The 16,409-nt window shown below is 51.0% G+C and overlaps 1 protein-coding gene across 1 annotated transcript in view; it reads right to left on the reverse strand.

Moving 5' to 3' along the window:
- The window catches only part of RCAN3 (RCAN family member 3), a 398,660-nt gene that overhangs the window by 37,958 nt on the left and 344,293 nt on the right, over window positions 1-16,409 (reverse strand). Inside the window, exon 4 of the mRNA XM_069643243.1 lies at window positions 10,264-10,432. Coding sequence (XP_069499344.1) covers window positions 10,264-10,432 — 169 coding nt within the window. The remainder of the gene's footprint in view (window positions 1-10,263; window positions 10,433-16,409) is intronic.

Consider the following 16,409-nt stretch of genomic DNA (forward strand, 5'->3'; position numbering starts at 1 on the left):
GCTCTTCCCAGGCCGTGTTTTTTCAGGGACCGGACGCCAGCGGGGTTGGTCGTCCGGTCGCTTTGCCTTGCATCGCAGACCCCAAAGCCATCGTGCACAATACTGGGAAGGGAGGCAGCAAGATGCCTTCTTCCCTTCCAGGGCAAGATTCCCGAGAGGTCACAGACAGAGATGAGCATACCAGCAGCCAGGTGCCGCCCGTGGTGAGTACATCGGATTGTCAAGTAGGGGGTAGAAACCTTGAATTTATGAGCGGATGATATACCTTTTCCAGCAATACATGGGTGCGCCACGCAGTAGAGGGGCTGCGCATAGATTTCCTAGGCGACCCTATCCAAGAGCGAGAGCCGCAAGCGATTCACATGCCAAAGCTAGAAGCGGCACTGCTCCAGAGCGAATTAGGGAAGCTACAACAAAAGGATGCAATAGAGCGAGAGACGCAGGCAGGCCCGGGATTTATCAGCAATATGTTTCTGGTACACAGAAAAGAGAAAGTCCGGCCCATCATCAACCTGAAAAGCCTGAACGAATGGCTAAGGTACAATCACTTCAATATGGAGGGTATCCATCTCCTCGGAGACCTGCTACGCACAGGAGACTGGCTAGCTCGTCTAGACCTCAAAGACGCCTACCTGATTATACCGATAGCGGAAGCTCATTGCAGATTCCTGCGATTCCTCTGGAACAGAGAGGTTTGGCGCTTCAAGAGCCTAACTTTCGGGCTCGCCTCAGAGTCTTGGGCCTTCACCAAGCTGATGCGTCCAGTAGCCGCAGCCATTAGAGAGACAAAGACTGATATGCAAATGGATATTTCCCATCTGTGAAAAGTACAGTGAGCAAAAAGCGTGTGCTGCAAACTCTCATCTCAGAACAGGTTATCATGCCATGTTCTTTCTGGAGAGGAGCGCCTGCTACCTTTTTTGATATATTTGAAAGGAACTTGGGGTTGGTCACCCTGAGTTACCTGGGGACAACCAGACCTGGACTCCCTGCTCACTGTGCTCAGAGAGGCGAAGCTTCACCTCACTGATGAGGCCCAACAATGCTGAAACACGTGTATGGGGTTGCTGTCGGTACTCTTGTTAAGAGAGGAATTGCCATAGCATTTCGGTGCTAGACTGCCCATGTGGGCGGGACAAAGACTGATATGCAAATGGATATTTCCCATCTGTGAAAAGTACAGTGAGCAAAAGGCGTGTGCTGCAAACTCTCATCTGAGAACAGGTTATCATGCCATGTTCTTTCTGGAGAGGAGCGCCTGCTACATTTTTTGCCATTAGCGAGAGGGTAATACGAATCATAATATACCTAGACAACATCCTAGTGCTAGGGGCGGACAAGGCCTCCTTGACCAGGGATGTTCGCTGGATCTTTTTCCTGTTGTCCTCGCTAGGATTCTTTGTGAACCTAGACAAATCGCAACTGCAACCAGTGCAGAGAGTCGAATTCCTAGGATTCATAATAGACTCGGTGAAGGCGACTTTGGAGCTTCTGACTCACAAAGTGAGAGCGATCAAGAGGGAGCTCAGAGCTGTTCTAGCAAAAAAGGTCTTCTCTCTTTGGAACCTAGGCAGGATAGTAGGGCTTCTAGCAGCTTCCATCCAGGCCATATTCCCAGGCCCCCTCCTTCAACGGACGGCTAAAAATAAGGCATTTGCTGGGGGCCGAGGACTAAAATACCACCAGTTGATCGAGCTAGGCGACGTTGGAACTATTTTGGTGGCTACAAAATATGGAGGCCTGGAATGGCTGAGCCATCTTCGGCGACGCTCCAGTCTAGGTGATAGAGACCGACAAAAGCAGGTTGGGCTGGGGAGACAGGTGCGAACAGACAGAAACAGGTGGCAAATGGTCCGAAGACGAGCTATGTCTTCACATAAACTGTCTCGAGTTGCTGGCAGGGTCCACTGCAGTAAAGATCTTTGCCAAAGGCAGAGCCAAGTGCTGTGTACTGCTGAAGATGGACAACATCTCATCAGTTCGCTATATCAACAATCTCGGCGGGACCGAATCGAAGATGCTAGCAGAGCTCGCGAAGGACTTCTGGCACTATTGCCTTCTACATCAGATAGCAGTGGCAGCGGAGTATCTTTCAGGAGCACAGAACGACATTGCAGACTGGAACTCACGGTATCTAGCAGATTCCAGCGATTGGAGACTGCTTCCTCAGATATTTCACAGGCTGCAAGAGGTGTGGGGACCTCTAGATACAGCTCTTTTTGCATCCAGGCTGAACGCACAGACGCCCAAATATTTAAGCTGCAGGATAGACCCGGATTCAGCCGGCACAGATGCGTTTCTCCTGTCTTGGGCGGGAGCGGTGCACTACGCATTCCCGCCATTTCTCATGATTATGAGAGTTCTAGCGAAGGCATGCAGAGACCTGGCGGAACTAGTGTTAGTGGTCCCGCTCTGGAAATCCCAGCCCTGGTTTCCAGTAGCGATGGAACTTTCCTCGGATTTTCTGAGAGTAATCCTGCATCACCCGGACCTCCTCCTCAACCCATCCGGCCAGGTTCACCTAGTGGAAGCGGGAACCCTGCGGCTGCTAGCTTGCAGAATTTCAGGAAGAGATGGGAACTGCCAAGAATTTCGCAGATTGCTGCAGACTGCATCAGGGACTCCCGGTTACCGTCCACAATCAGGAGCTATAGTTCAGCAGGGGAAACCTGGACGCGTTGGTGTGCGGATCAGCAGTTGGATCCTGTTTTGGCTCCTGTAGTGCACGTTCTTAACTTCCTAGAGGCTAAGTTCCAAGAGGGAGGCACGTATAGAACTTTAGGAGTACATAGGTCCGCCTTGTCCGCAGGCCACGATAAGGTAGAGGGTCATCCAGTAGGAGAGCACCCAGCAATTCACAGGTTGCTTAGAGGGATCAGGCTGAGGAGTCCTCCCGAGCCCAAGTAAACGAGTTTGTGGGATGGTTGAGACGTTCTTCAATTATTTTTGAGATGGCCAGAGAACGTAGACCTTTCACGCTCACAGCTCTCAGGCAAGCTAGCAATTTTGCTCTGCCCAACAGCATGTCGAAGGGTTTCAGATGTGAAAGTCCTGGAGATAGACAGGAAGATATTCTACCCAGAAGAGGTAGCTTTTATCATAGTAGAGAGGACTAAGACCGATTCTAGAGTAATCTCATACCCGTACTTCCCGAACAACAAAAAACTATGTGTGGCGCAGTGCATCAAGGATTACGAGGCAGCGACAGCACTTAATAGGCAGCCAGGCGTTACTCAGTTGCTGATTGCGCGTAGGAAACCCTATCATGCGATAGCTATAGCGATAATAGCCAGATGGGTGAGGGAAGTGATGCAATGGGCAGGCATAAACTTAACCTTGTTTGGCACGCACTCGGTACGTGGCGCGATGACTTCTAGAGCTTTCTCGGCTGGAGTGTCCCTCCAAGACAGCCGATTGGGCCTCTGAATCTACGTTTAAAACATTTTATGTTAAACCTGTATCAGACCTGACCAATGGAGTGGTGGCGAGCTTTGAAGAAGCATAATGCTCGCCTCTGTCTTGTCAAAGAATGAAGATTGACCATGCTAACTGCACTGGTCAGTCTTGATTCTATTAAATACAAGGAGGTGAGCATTATATCCCACCCAATTGAATGCAATGGAACTAATAGGCTTGGTATTTCTAATGAATATATTTGACTTGTGGCGAGTAGTCGCATTCCCACCCGCTCACGTTATTTTCTCTCACATAGGACATGAGCAGAAGCCGGCTTGGAGTCAGCAGAAGCAGCATGACTGAGCAGAGCAAGTTGTCCCGTTGGACCATAACACACTGAGGTCTAGAAGGAGTGTTACCTTCCAGTGGATGTTAGACAATAGTTTGATAAAGAGTTGAATTTTATTGTATGGCAGTCAAGAAACAGGAATGTACCTTGGGCAGGATACTCTTATAGGGGAAGCAGGCACTGGATAGGTGGAGAGTGAATAGCCATGGACTACCAGGAGCGGAGAGGCTCATGGGATCTGCAGTTTTAGGCAGTGTGGAGCCTTAGAGACTGATATTAAAACTTTAAACTGAACATTTATTCTTTTTGCTACCTCAAAAAGAGAAATATGTTGTTTAAATGTTTGATGTATGAAATGCTGGATTGGTGGCAATAAAGAAAGATAAGCATAATGCTCGCCTCCTTGTCTTAAATAGAATCAAGACTGACCAGTGCAGTTAGCAGGGGCATCTTCATTGTTTGAAATGGCACAGAATAAGACAACTGGGAAGAGTGATTCTTTAAATCGAAAGACATGGAATAGAAACTCTGTCAAAAGACTGTTGCTATGGCATCCAGAACCATGTATAGCATTGTTGCTACCTCTGTACGAAGGGCGTTTACTGCCTGCACTAGGGTCATTATAGGGTCACTTGCAGCCTCCATGAGCACTTTGCAAACCATACAGGCTCTTCAGTTTGTCAGACTGAATCTACCTGTGTCGCGGAGGTTGGACATCCAAAACAGAAACCTGCATGGTAGCCCAACCCACCCAACCTCTGTCACTACAGAATTCCAAATCCAACTGAGATTTTCCTAGTGACAGGTGGGAAAAAGAAACAGTATCACGGCCAACAACCCTCAAGCAGAAGAAGAGAGGGAGCAATCAGTACAAATACATATATGTTGGTAAGTAGTTATAATTAGTGGAGTAGCTACACACCTAACTCCCATTAGACTGAGTCCATAGACCAGCAAACCAGCACGGATTGTACGGGTGTGAGAAAAAGAAACAAAAACGCAAGCCCCTATCCCGGCGGAACCAGGACAAAACTATTGGAACAATAGGTAGGGTAAGGCCAGCAGAGGCATCAGCAGCAGGAAACCCAGGCATTCATAATCTAAGACAAATCCAAAAAACAGGCAAAGGTCCGGATATGACAAACAAGAGTAGCACCAAACGTAATCCAAAAGCAAAGTCTAATGAAACATGCAGGAGGTCATAACATAGTAAGCAACACAATTTGATCCATGAATGTAGTTTAGTAACACAGGCTGGGGTCAAGCAATAGGTAGAGAGGCTGAGAGAAGAAACTCTAAGAATGCTTGGGAAGCATAGAAAAAACAGGCACAGGAAGAACTCTAATAGACAGGAAGCAACAGCACAAGTGAGTGCAATACTTACTCACTGAGGAGCACTGCAGCCCAAATCCTCTTATGCTGCTGGAAAGTCTTGTTGTACAGAGCATGCTGCATGAGCACCTGACAGCACCTGCACCAGCTGACCAGTGGTGTGGTGCTGAAGTACCACTGCATCAGCCGATTGGAGGTGTGGTGCTGTAGTCCTGCCATGCGCAGAGCCTCCAAGTTGTGTCTCCATACCGAGGCGGTGCGGAAATCATGCAACAGCCTTTTCTTTGTGCTACTAGGGGGAATAAAATGAGGAGGAGAGAAAAGAGCTCCAGCGCCGCCTGCCAAGGATCAGGTTAGGTCACCTTGAGATATATGGGTGGTTCATTTGACCAGTCGCCTCCTCACAAAGGTGTTCCTGTGTATATGTTCCCTCTTAGAAAATGGTCTCAAAAAGACTTCACCAGTTTGCCTTGGTGCCTGCACAGATACTCCCAGGTAAATAGAATAGGCCACCATGCTATATTCCATCCCAAAAAGGGGCTGCCTACTTGGTTTCAGTCATGTATGAAAAGGTGGTCCATGAATTCCCTCTGTAAACTTTAGCCGAACACTTCTTTCAAGTGGTACAGTCATGACTGTCTGGCATGGAGATCATGATTACACAGAGTGTTCAGTTCTCATCTTCCCTGAAGGACAGAACGACAAAAGGCAGACTAAGTCGAGGGTCGCCACGAAATCTCCTTCCTCCACTTGGTGAAGCACGTGCTGCAATGCGACTATCCTGAATTTTGGGTATTTGACGAATGTGTTGAGGCGCCACAGGTCTAGAATGGCTCTCCATCCTCCAGACTTATTCCTTACCAGAAGGTATCTGGAGTACACTCTGGTGCCCCAGATAGTCCCTTTGTTTAGCATGGCTTGAACCTCCTTTAGCAGCTGTGCTAGATGCTGTTCTCGTCTTGAGACGGGAGCAATGCTAGGGCATTTTCCTGGAATTCCAGAGAGTGACCCTGTTGAAGGATATCAAGCACCCATTAGTCAATGGAGATCTTGCACCACGGGTTGGGGAATTGCAATAACCAGCCTCACACTGGGGTGCAGAGTGGGGGCGCAGGCCCTGGGCCGCTTCAGGCCTGCATCTGTATCCTGGATGGGGGGGCAACAACGCAGATTGCCACTTCTGCAGGACTGGGAATGTCCCCTATATATCTCCTGGGTGGTTGAACAGGAGAGCTGGCAATAGGGCAAGGTGAACCCTTTGGAGGACCAAGACATTTAGTTTAGAGGTGCAAAAGGAAGCCATCCTCTGCTGGAGAGTGCCCAAAGAACGTGCTGTCTCTGGGTGTGTCTTCTTGGCCTGCAGAGTGTCGTTGACTGCCTTCCCAAAGAGGTTGTCACCATCAAATGGCATGCCCACCACCTTTGTTTGCACATCCGTGCAGAAGTTGGTAGCTTTGAGCCAATCCTGGTGGCGGAGGTCCACTCCATAGCCCATCTGGCGAAAACCCCGATCAGCAATGTCCAGGGTGACGGTAATCGCATTGTCGGAGGCTACCTACCACCTCATGGAACAACGACAGGCCCTCTGCCTTCTTGTCGTCCAGAAGCAAGTGAAGGATGGGTCCCAACTTGTACCAAAGCTCTCTGTTATACCTCGAGAGAATGGCTAGGGCTTTGGAAGCCTTGAGAGTAGACACCGCAGTCGTGATGATGCGCTTACCAGTTGCATCCAGCTTCTTACCCTCCGGGACAGGGAGAACCAAAGAAGAGTAAGATGGGTTGGAGGACCTCATCCTAGCCACAGCCGAGACCACAGAGTCTAGTTATGGTTGGGGTCTGAGCATGTCAGGAACTGGGGCAGAATTAAATATGACACAAAAATAGTTCCTGGCATGAGTGTAACTCCACACTTGCTTCAAATCTGAATCTAGCAATTCAATGCTAAAACTTCAACAGGCAGTTTGAATTGGGTATATATAATTTATTTTTCAATACCTATTTTTAATCATTTTATTTCTTCATGATTACTGCTTTTCAAAGATGGTTGGGATCTGAGGCACTTCGGGGCCGAGTGTGGGACCCAGGACTTTTTCTCCAAATGATCCCTTTTTGACGCAGTTATGCTAGGGGAATTCATGACCAACAGGCCATCACCCAAAAGGGGAACTGAAACAATAGTCCTCTTGGAGGACTCCCATTGTTCGAAAAGGAAACCTTCCTTCTCCTCAGACATGAGGTTGAATAGCTTCGCCGCTGTTGAGATCATGGAAAGAAACAAACAAATCTCGTCTGCTGGAGAGACCCTAGTGTGCACCTCGAAGTCAGGAGGCTCCCCATCAGCAGGAAACCAGTCCTCCAACTCAGTCCCTTACGTATTCTGGGTTGTGACACTATTGGTCGCTGTCTGGGCTGCTGCTCTAACCACAGAAGGTGCAAGTGGCAATGGTCGAGGGGTATCGGGCTGGATGAGACGGCGTAAACTGGGCTCGGGAAGGCCTTGGAGGGCTCCTTGATGGAGCAGGTATGGGAGCAGCTGGTAGACGCTGCTGGATTTCAGACACCAGAATGTGTAGAGTGGTCAAAATGTCTAATGACCTATCCCTTGGTGCAAGAGCCAGTGCTGGGCCATGAGGTGAAGAGCTAAAAGGCGGAGATGGCTGGTGGGATGGAGCCCCATGTGTCGACACTAGCAAAATGGGATCAGGCTCCCCCTGACCATATTCCTGGTCAGAGTAAAATCACTCTGGCAGGTCCTCCTCAGAACTGGGGAAGTGCATGATTGGTGTGGTAACATCCTGTGAGGTGCCAAAGGAGACAGAGTAAAAAGCGGTGTGGCCTTGTTGGGCCTAGAGAGAAAATCGAGAGAGGGAAGCATCTTTCACTCCAAACTCGAGCCCCTAGGAAAAGAAGTGATGGCTGCAGCCTGCGATGCAGGAAAAGGTGCTGTCATTGACGGCTCCGCTGTTGGTACTGCTGACAGAGGTCTAGGCGGTAAGGCTCCTCCTCGCTGCTCCATACAATATGCTTACAATGCCCCAAAGACACCAGTACAGACTTCAACAGTTGTTTTTGCACGCAACAAATACATTACAGAAAAAAAAAAAAAAACTGAAAACACTGTCAGCATTGTCACTCCAGAAAGGCCTCACATGAGGACGTCACAGGCCACTGCAGCACCAGCACACCCCACCGCAGCACCAGCACAGATCTCTCAGTTTCGATTTGTTTTGTCCTAGTTGGACGTCATCAGTGAGGTGTGGCTTGGGTATCTGGGAATAGTGATCACAGAACACATGTCTGGAAAAAACTGCGGTGCCACTTGGGGCAACTTTTTAACACTAAAATGTGATGTATGGAAAGCTTTGAAATTATCAAACGCTCAGAACTGCCCAGCATGGCAAATATTGTGGACCTATGCTATTCCTGTGCAATGGGGGCGTCCTTAGATGCCCTGGATGCACTGCTCTGGTTGGTGGCAGTATCAAGATAGATCTGCAGGTGGTTAGTTCCCTTCTGTAATGGTTCAGGCCTGACAAATAATAGAATTGAAGCTGCAAAAAGGTATAGTGATCTCCCACAGGGACAGAGAATGTGAAGTACAACACAACCTTCTCTCCGTGAACGTGAGGCCACCTTGCATTTAGCGCCTGCCACACTAACCTGTCTGCAAGCTGCTGGGTGTCCATAACAGCAAGTATTATGAAATATCAATAATGACTAGAGATGGGGATGAGCGCAGCAGATGATTGGTGAAGGTGCGTCAAAGATGTAATGTCAATCACTTACAGCAATACCAAGGATGGGGATGACTTCAATGCTTTCCATCCATGAAACAAGGTGGAACACAGGACTATAAGGCAATATCTGTCCACATAACATTTATACAATATAAAAAGGGTTTCTGGATTTACTATAGGGTTAAACGATAAAATCTGATAAACCTCACCAAGATCAAAGGTTTGCTTTTCAGATAAGCATCATTTTCATGCCCACTGGATGTATTGTTTGTGTACTGCACATTTGCTGTACTTTCTTACCAGCCTGGAGCGGCAGCAGCTTTAGAAGGATCCGCTTATCTGTAGGAAAGAAGGTCTCAAATATGTTCTTTCATTGCTTCTGGCTCCACACATTTGCTGTAATAATTTATGTGCACCTTTTCCAGCTAGACACCAGACTCACCATTCCCATCCGCTCATTCCTCTACTGCACACCTATGGCAGCCCGTTATGCCTTCACCAAACTTTAAGGAAAGGCGGGCAGCCAATGGGTGTTTTGTGCTACAGTTTCAGTGAAACTGCAAAAGAAAAGAGTTGGCGCCCCGACACAATGGCTAACGTCAATGTTGTGTGAAGTATAATTGTATTATACAGAGCATTACTAGGGTTTACGTTTTTTGGGTGAAACCTGAAAAATCCTGGCAAAAGTCCCCAGAGATTGTTTTCTCTTGCCTCAGGAAATCCAGGAAACTCTGGTTTCTATTGTGCTTGGGGTGAAGTGTGACAGCAGACATTAGGTTTCACTTTGTGGAATGAGAGGACGTTGGGGCGCTCTTGGCAGGCGGTGCTGGTCAAGGATAGCGATGCATGTGCTATCGAGGCAAGAGCCATTTCAGACGCCTTGCTGTCCTCGGTCTGCAGTCTCTGCAGTGCCCTATTCTCTGTGATGTCGGCAGCTCAGGGTTCTCAGCTCAGGCTGAGCCTGCTTTGCAGCTTCTCTGAATGCATGCGGGTGACAGGGAAGCGCCACTCACAGGAAGGATGCCATCCCTCCCAAAGGATGCAAATTCCATGTCTGTGTGCTAATATCAAGGCATATTATTAACGAATGAGTGCCATTAATAAAGACTTATTGTATTGTTTAGTTAACATCATGCTTGAGAAAATAAAAACGATGGGCTCAGTGAAGGGGGTGGTGGAAATAATGGCCTTTGCGCAATGAGAGCGCGCTTCTGAAAACAGCCGTCTAATGCTTTCGAGCCCTGTGTGTGATACTGCTTCATCATGTTTCTTGATGGTGCACATTGCGTACTGAAAAAACTGTTCTCTGCAATTTTTTAAGGGCCAAACGGGAAAACAATGATAAACACAGATTCTGATCATTTTTTAAAACACTGGAAAAAGACACCTTAGAAGTTCAACAAAAAGAAACCCCAAAAACAGAAACCCCCAAGCTTTACACATCCATACCTGGACCCAGTTTGGACACGGCACATAGTAGGTCATAGTTCAGAAGCGGCATTGCATCATCGCCCTGCTTCCACCCAACCGGCGGGGATGCCGGAGGAGAGATCAGGAACTGCTTCACCGGCTGTGGCGGGAGGAGGAAAGCCTTCTCCCCATCATTTGATACCTGGATCTAGAGAAGAGGCAGAATGTTTAAAAACAAGTACATGTATTGTCCCTGCTCACTCATACCAATTCTTTATGATCTAGTTCTTGTTGTAAATATTTCACAGTAAGATATCATTGGAGTTATTTTTTGCTGTATAATTTGTTTGCTTCATTGAAGCAGGCATTTAAAATTCTTGCCATTGAGTTATTTACTCACAGTGCAACTAATAACAGCCATAAAGTGCCCACAACTTAAAGACTGCACCACTTTATTCCATATTTCCTAGTCAAGCTGTAGAAAAAGGGGACTGTTCCTTGGCAAGTTTAAGGTGAGGGGATCTTTGCACTAAATCATTGACCAGCCTGTGGGAAGAACCCCTGTACCAAAGTAGGGAAAAAAAACCAATATAAAATAAAAGTGAGATGCTATTCAGAAAGGAACAAGTTACTTACCTGTAACTGTTGTTCTCCAGCATGGGTCTGGCATGGATTCACATGCTCATGAATATTCCCCGTAGTCAGGCTGGGAATCCTCAGTAAAGAAAAAATCAGTTTCAGTTTCGTTTCTGAACTGTCTTTCTTCTAGTAACCAATCACTGGTCTTTGGGTCATACAGCCCCTAGCCAATGACTGCCCTCTACCTAAGCCCCTCCTCTGGCAGCAAGATTTGGTAGGACGTAAAGTGGCAGTAGGACCAAGAGAAGAGGGGTAGGAGGGAGGGTTTGCATGTGAATCCATGCCAGACCCATGCGGGAGAACAACAGTTACAGGGAAGTAAATTGTTCCTTCTCCAACATGGGGTCTGGTATGGATTCACATGCTCATGAATACAAGAATACATAGCAGTACACACATGCACAACCACAGGAGGTGGCAAGGCTCAACATTAAGCATTTCAACAACTCAACTTTAAGCATCTCTTACCTGTTCACCAGGCCCACCTTCAGGCGAACAGGTTGCGCAGCACTGCCTGGCCGACCCTGGACTCCTCCCTGGAATCCCGGTCGATGCAGTAGAATCTCGTGAAGGTGTGCGTCGACCTCCACGTAGCAGCCCTGCAGATGTCCAGCAGGGGCATTTCAGACAAGAACACCGTGGTAGCAGCGATCGCTCTGGTCAAATGGGCTCTCGGACTGCCGGGCAAGGGTCGGTTTGCCAACCGGTGACCGTGCATAATGCAGCCGGATAGCCATCTGGAAATGGAAGCCTTCGAGAGGGCATTTCCTTGGTTCACAGGTAAAAGTTCACAAACAGCTGTGATGTCTTCCGCAGACTCTTCGTGCGGTACACGTAGAACTTCAGCGCTCTAGCCACATCCAGCGAGTGCAAAGTCCTCTTGGCCAGCGACGAAGGGGACGGGAAGAAAAGAGGCAACACCAAGGGCTCGTTGAGATGGAAGTCCGACGGCACCTTGGGCATGAATGAGTGGTGCGTCCTCAGCACCACCCTCGCCTCATTTAAATGTCAGGTATGGAGGTTTACAGGAGAGGGCTGGATCTCTCCCACTCGTCGTGCAGAGGTGATGGCCACAAGAAACGCCGTCTTCCACAACAGGAACTTCATCGTGCCAAATGCAGAGGCTCGAATGGTGGCCCCATGAGCCTGGTCAGCACCACGTTGAGCTTGCACGCTGGGGCCGGAGCCTTCACCGGCGGGAACGATCGGAACAGTCCTTTCATGAACTCCTTCACCAGGCAATGAGACCATAGAGATGACCGCCCCAGAGTTCTGGTGTAGCGGGAGATAGCCGCCAGATGGATCTTGATGGAGGCATGCGCCAGCCCCGCCTTGGCCAGCGATAGCAAGTACGGCGGCACTTGAGGGGCCGTAATACGCAGAGGGTTAATCTTCTGTGCACGGCACCAGACAGAGAACCTCTTCCATTTGTGTCCATAGCACTTGAGAGTCAAGGACACCCTGGCCTGTGCAAGCACCTCCTCGCAGTCTGCCAGGATATCGTATCCTCTGAACAGGCCAGGCCTGCAGGTTCAGCTACCCCAGGTTCGTGGAGTAGGATGGCGCCTCCTTCTCTGGCGAAAAGATCTGTGGCCGTCGGCAGTTTGACAGGGGGGTACGCTGACATGTCCAAAAGGTCCGGGAACCAAATCTGCCTCGGCCACGCAGTTGCGACGAGGATCATCTTGCACCGGGACCGTCTGAGGTGACTGATGAGTCGCAGAAGCAACGTCAACGGTGGGAACGCATACAGGAACAGGCCGTCCCAGGGGAATGAGAAGGCATCCCCCATGCTCCCCGGCAGGGGAAACCTGCTGGTGAACTTCTGGCACTTGGCATTTGTCGACGTTGCGAATAGGTCGATCTGGGGATTGCCCCATCATCGGAACAGGAGATCACCTTGATCTTGCCGCAGCTCCCACTCGTGGCATGAGCACAGCTCCCTGCTGAATGAGTCGGCGATGGTGTTCTTGATTCCTGCCAGATGGAAGGGTACCAGAAACATCCCTTGGGCGACGGCCCGGTGCCACTGATCCTGCACTTCCTTAGATAGGGCTGGAGATCTGGTGCCCCCCTGCCTCCGTATGTAGAAAATTGTGGTGGTGTTGTCGGTGAAGACCCTTACCACCTTGCCCTTGAGGGATAGAAGGAATGACCCGAGGGCCCAGAACATGGCTCGAAGCTCCAGGACATTGATATGTCCAGGAGCCAAAGGCCTCTTGCGTGGAGATCTCCTATGTGCGCTCCCCATCCCTCCAGGAAGGTGTCTGTCGTCACCGTTTCCTGATGTGCCGGGGGCTGGAAGTCCATGCCTGCCACCAGATGCGTGCAGGTGCCCCACCAACGGATCGCTTGGCGGAAAATCTTGTTGAGTGAGATCCTGTCTTCGAAGCTGCCCGCTGCTTGCATCCAACGGGCGTCGAGGAACTCCTGCAGTGGTCGCATCTGCCGTCTGCATAGGCGCACGAGGTAGACACACGAGGACATCATGCCGAGTAGGGACTTGATGGACCTCACCCTGGCCACGTCCATGGTCAACAGCCGTTGTACCTTGCCCAGGATGGCCTTCGTCCTTTCTTCCGACGGCGAAGCCAACTGCGTTACTTCGTTGAGCCTGGCTTCCAGGAACAGGGCGACTTGCAACGGTACAAAGTGGGCTTTTGCGAAGTTGATTGAGAATCCCAGATCCGTGAGCAGTTGGACGGTCTTCGCTGTGTGATCGACGGCGAGTTCCCTTGACTTTGCTCGGATAAGCCAATCGTCCAGGTAGGGGTAGACTTGGATCCCCTGCAGGCGCAGCCGCGCCGCCACAGGTGCTAGGCACTTGGTGAACACCGTGGTTGCCGACTTCAATCCGAAGGGAAGGGCCTTGAACTGATAGTGTCGGCCTTGGACCACAAATCCCAGGAATTATCAATGTCCTTTAAGAATGGGGATGTGGAAGTAGGCATCCTCCAAGACCAATGACGATAGAAAGTCGCCTTTCTCCAGCTGTCCCAGAACGTGCTGGAGGGTGACCATCCGGAACTTCTGGGACTTGATGTACTTGTTTAGACGATGAATGTCCAGGATGGGTCGCCAACCGCCGGTCTTCTTCCGGAAGAAGGAAGTACCGCGAGTATACTCCGGAGCCCCGGAGCCTCTTTGGGACAAGCTCGATGGCTCCCTTTCTTAGCATCGCCCGTACCTCCAGCAGCAGTTAAGGGACGTGGTTTTCCTTCCTGGCCACGGGTGGAATACAGGGACACTTCTTTCGAAATTCCAGAGTGTGCTCGCGGGCCAGGGCATCCAGCACCCAACGGTCGGTGGAGATGGACTCCCACATGCTGTTGAATTTTGCCAGCCGGCCTCCCACCGGGGTGCTCAGGTGGGGGCCCGACACGACGGCCGGTTCAATCCTTTTTCATTGCGGCCTTGCCACCTTGGCGACGACTGGGTCCTCCCGTCTTGCCGCGTCCTCTATAGGCCTCCTGCGATAAGGAACGGACCGCTTGGTGGTAAGACGATGAACCGCCACCGAATCCTTTGGAGGCACCGCGCTTGCCTCCGGAGTTCCGAAAGGACAGCCGTCGTTGTTGAAGAACACCCAAGTGCCGAGCCGTCTCGGTGTCCACCTTGATGGCCTGCAGTGATTCGTCCACTGTCTTGCCGAACAGATTGTTCCCGTCAAAGGGCATGTCCAGAACCCTGGTCCGCACGTCCTGGTGGAAGTCTGTAGCCTTGAGCCAACTGCGTCAGGGATGGCAAACGCTGTTGCCCATCTGATGAAAGCCTGTGCTCGTGGCCACCGTAATGGTGTGGTCCAACGCCACTTCGCCTTCCTGTAGGATTTCCAGGGCCTCAGCCTTCTTGTCGTCCGGGAGGAAGTCCAGCAAGGGAGCGATCTTGAACCACAGCTCCCTGTTGTAGTGTGCCACGATTGCGAGGGCGTTGGTCGCTTTAATTTGTCGTCGCCGTCGACGAGATGACCCGTCGTCCCGTGGTGTCCAGCTTCTTCCCCTCGCCGTCCGGTGGGGAAGTTGAAGCCGTCACCCCGCCACTTTCTTCTTGGCCGCCGCGGAGACCACTGAATCCGGGGATGGTTGTGCCCTGAGGCACATAGGTGCAGAGTCCGGGACCCGGTACTTCTTCTCATACCGGTCTCTCTTAGCAGGAGCCGTGGACGGGTTCTTCAGGAGCGCCAGCCCCTCGTCCCAGATGTCGTCCAGTAACGGGACTGAGAGGACAGTTTTCCTCTTGGCCTCTCGCTGTTGGTAGAGGAAACCTTCCTTCTTCTGTTCTTCGAGGCAGAGCTGGAAGAGCTCAGATGCCCTGTAGATCATAGCATGGAAGGAGCCTATTTCGTCGGGGGGGGGCCCCGAAGAGGTGGTGAAGGGAGGTCCATTCTGTCATCACCACCGTCGTCGTCCGTCCCTGTCGTCGCCGTCTCCGTTCCAGTCTCATCCCTCGGGGGAGGGGATGGGATGAAGGCTGGAAGGGGGAGGAGGATGGACTTGTCTCCGCTTGTTAGGTGGGCTCCCCACCAGACCAGGCCCCGCTGGGTCGTCGGTGGGGTGTAAGGGCATCCTTGTCCTCACCTCCGTGCACAGATTCTGTATAGCCATCAAGATAGCTCCTGAATTTTCCTGTGGTACGGGCACCCGCTGCAACGGGACCGACGGTTGGGGCATGTGGTCCTCCGCAGTCCTATCTTCCTCATCTGCCCCCCCCCCCCGTTGCTCTCCTCGCCGGCCTCATCGGGATCCTTCCTGTGGGCCCTGGATTCCTCGAACTTCTTGTCCAGGATCCTTTGGACGCTCACCAACTCATCCTCAGAGGTGGTATCCGTGTCTGTTATGGCTACCGTGCCACCCCCCTCTTCCTCCTGCTGGTGTTTCACGGGGGTCTTCTCGATAGGCAGGAAAGATGATTCCCTCCGGGGTGGCAGGGAAACTCTAGCCCCTGAAGTTGTCCCCACTGGGGAAGCTTCCATAGGTTCCACCAGGGCCGCCACGACTCCCTCAATCGAGGCCTTAGCCGGGTGAATCAGGGCCTTCACGACCTTGGGCGTGCCTGAGGCCTTCACCTTGGGGGGTGTTGGGGAGTCACTGCCTCGCTCCCCCTCGACTGTCTCCGTCGGGATCGACCGGGGCTTCTCCCGAAGCTTACCCGGGTTCTCTGACTTCCTCTTCACCGAGCCAGAGCGTTGGCTCGTGGTTGATGGTGTCGGTGATAAAGCGCCCTGCCTGGCAGCCGAGGAGCCCGACTGATTGGCGCTCCCGGTGCCTGCGGACTCGCGGTGCTTAGCCTTTTGTTGGGCCCCCGTCACTGGAGCGCCCTCAAAGGTCTTAGAAGACCGCTCGGATTTCTTCTTCTCACCCGTTGCTGGGCTCTTCCCCTCCAGCCAGTTGGCGAGTCGAATATGACGATCCTTCATTGCCCACTCGGACATGTTCTTACAAAATGCAGAGTCCTTCTCCACATGCGATTTGTCATTGTGAAGGCAGTAGAGGCACCGAGAGTGCTCATCCTCAAATACGTTCTGAAGTACGCATCCAGGGCAGCTC

Source organism: Ambystoma mexicanum, chromosome 1p (genome assembly GCF_040938575.1).
Source record: "Ambystoma mexicanum isolate Mex_15411 chromosome 1p, UKY_AmexF1_1, whole genome shotgun sequence".
In the NCBI taxonomy this organism is placed as follows: Eukaryota; Metazoa; Chordata; class Amphibia; order Caudata; family Ambystomatidae; genus Ambystoma; species Ambystoma mexicanum.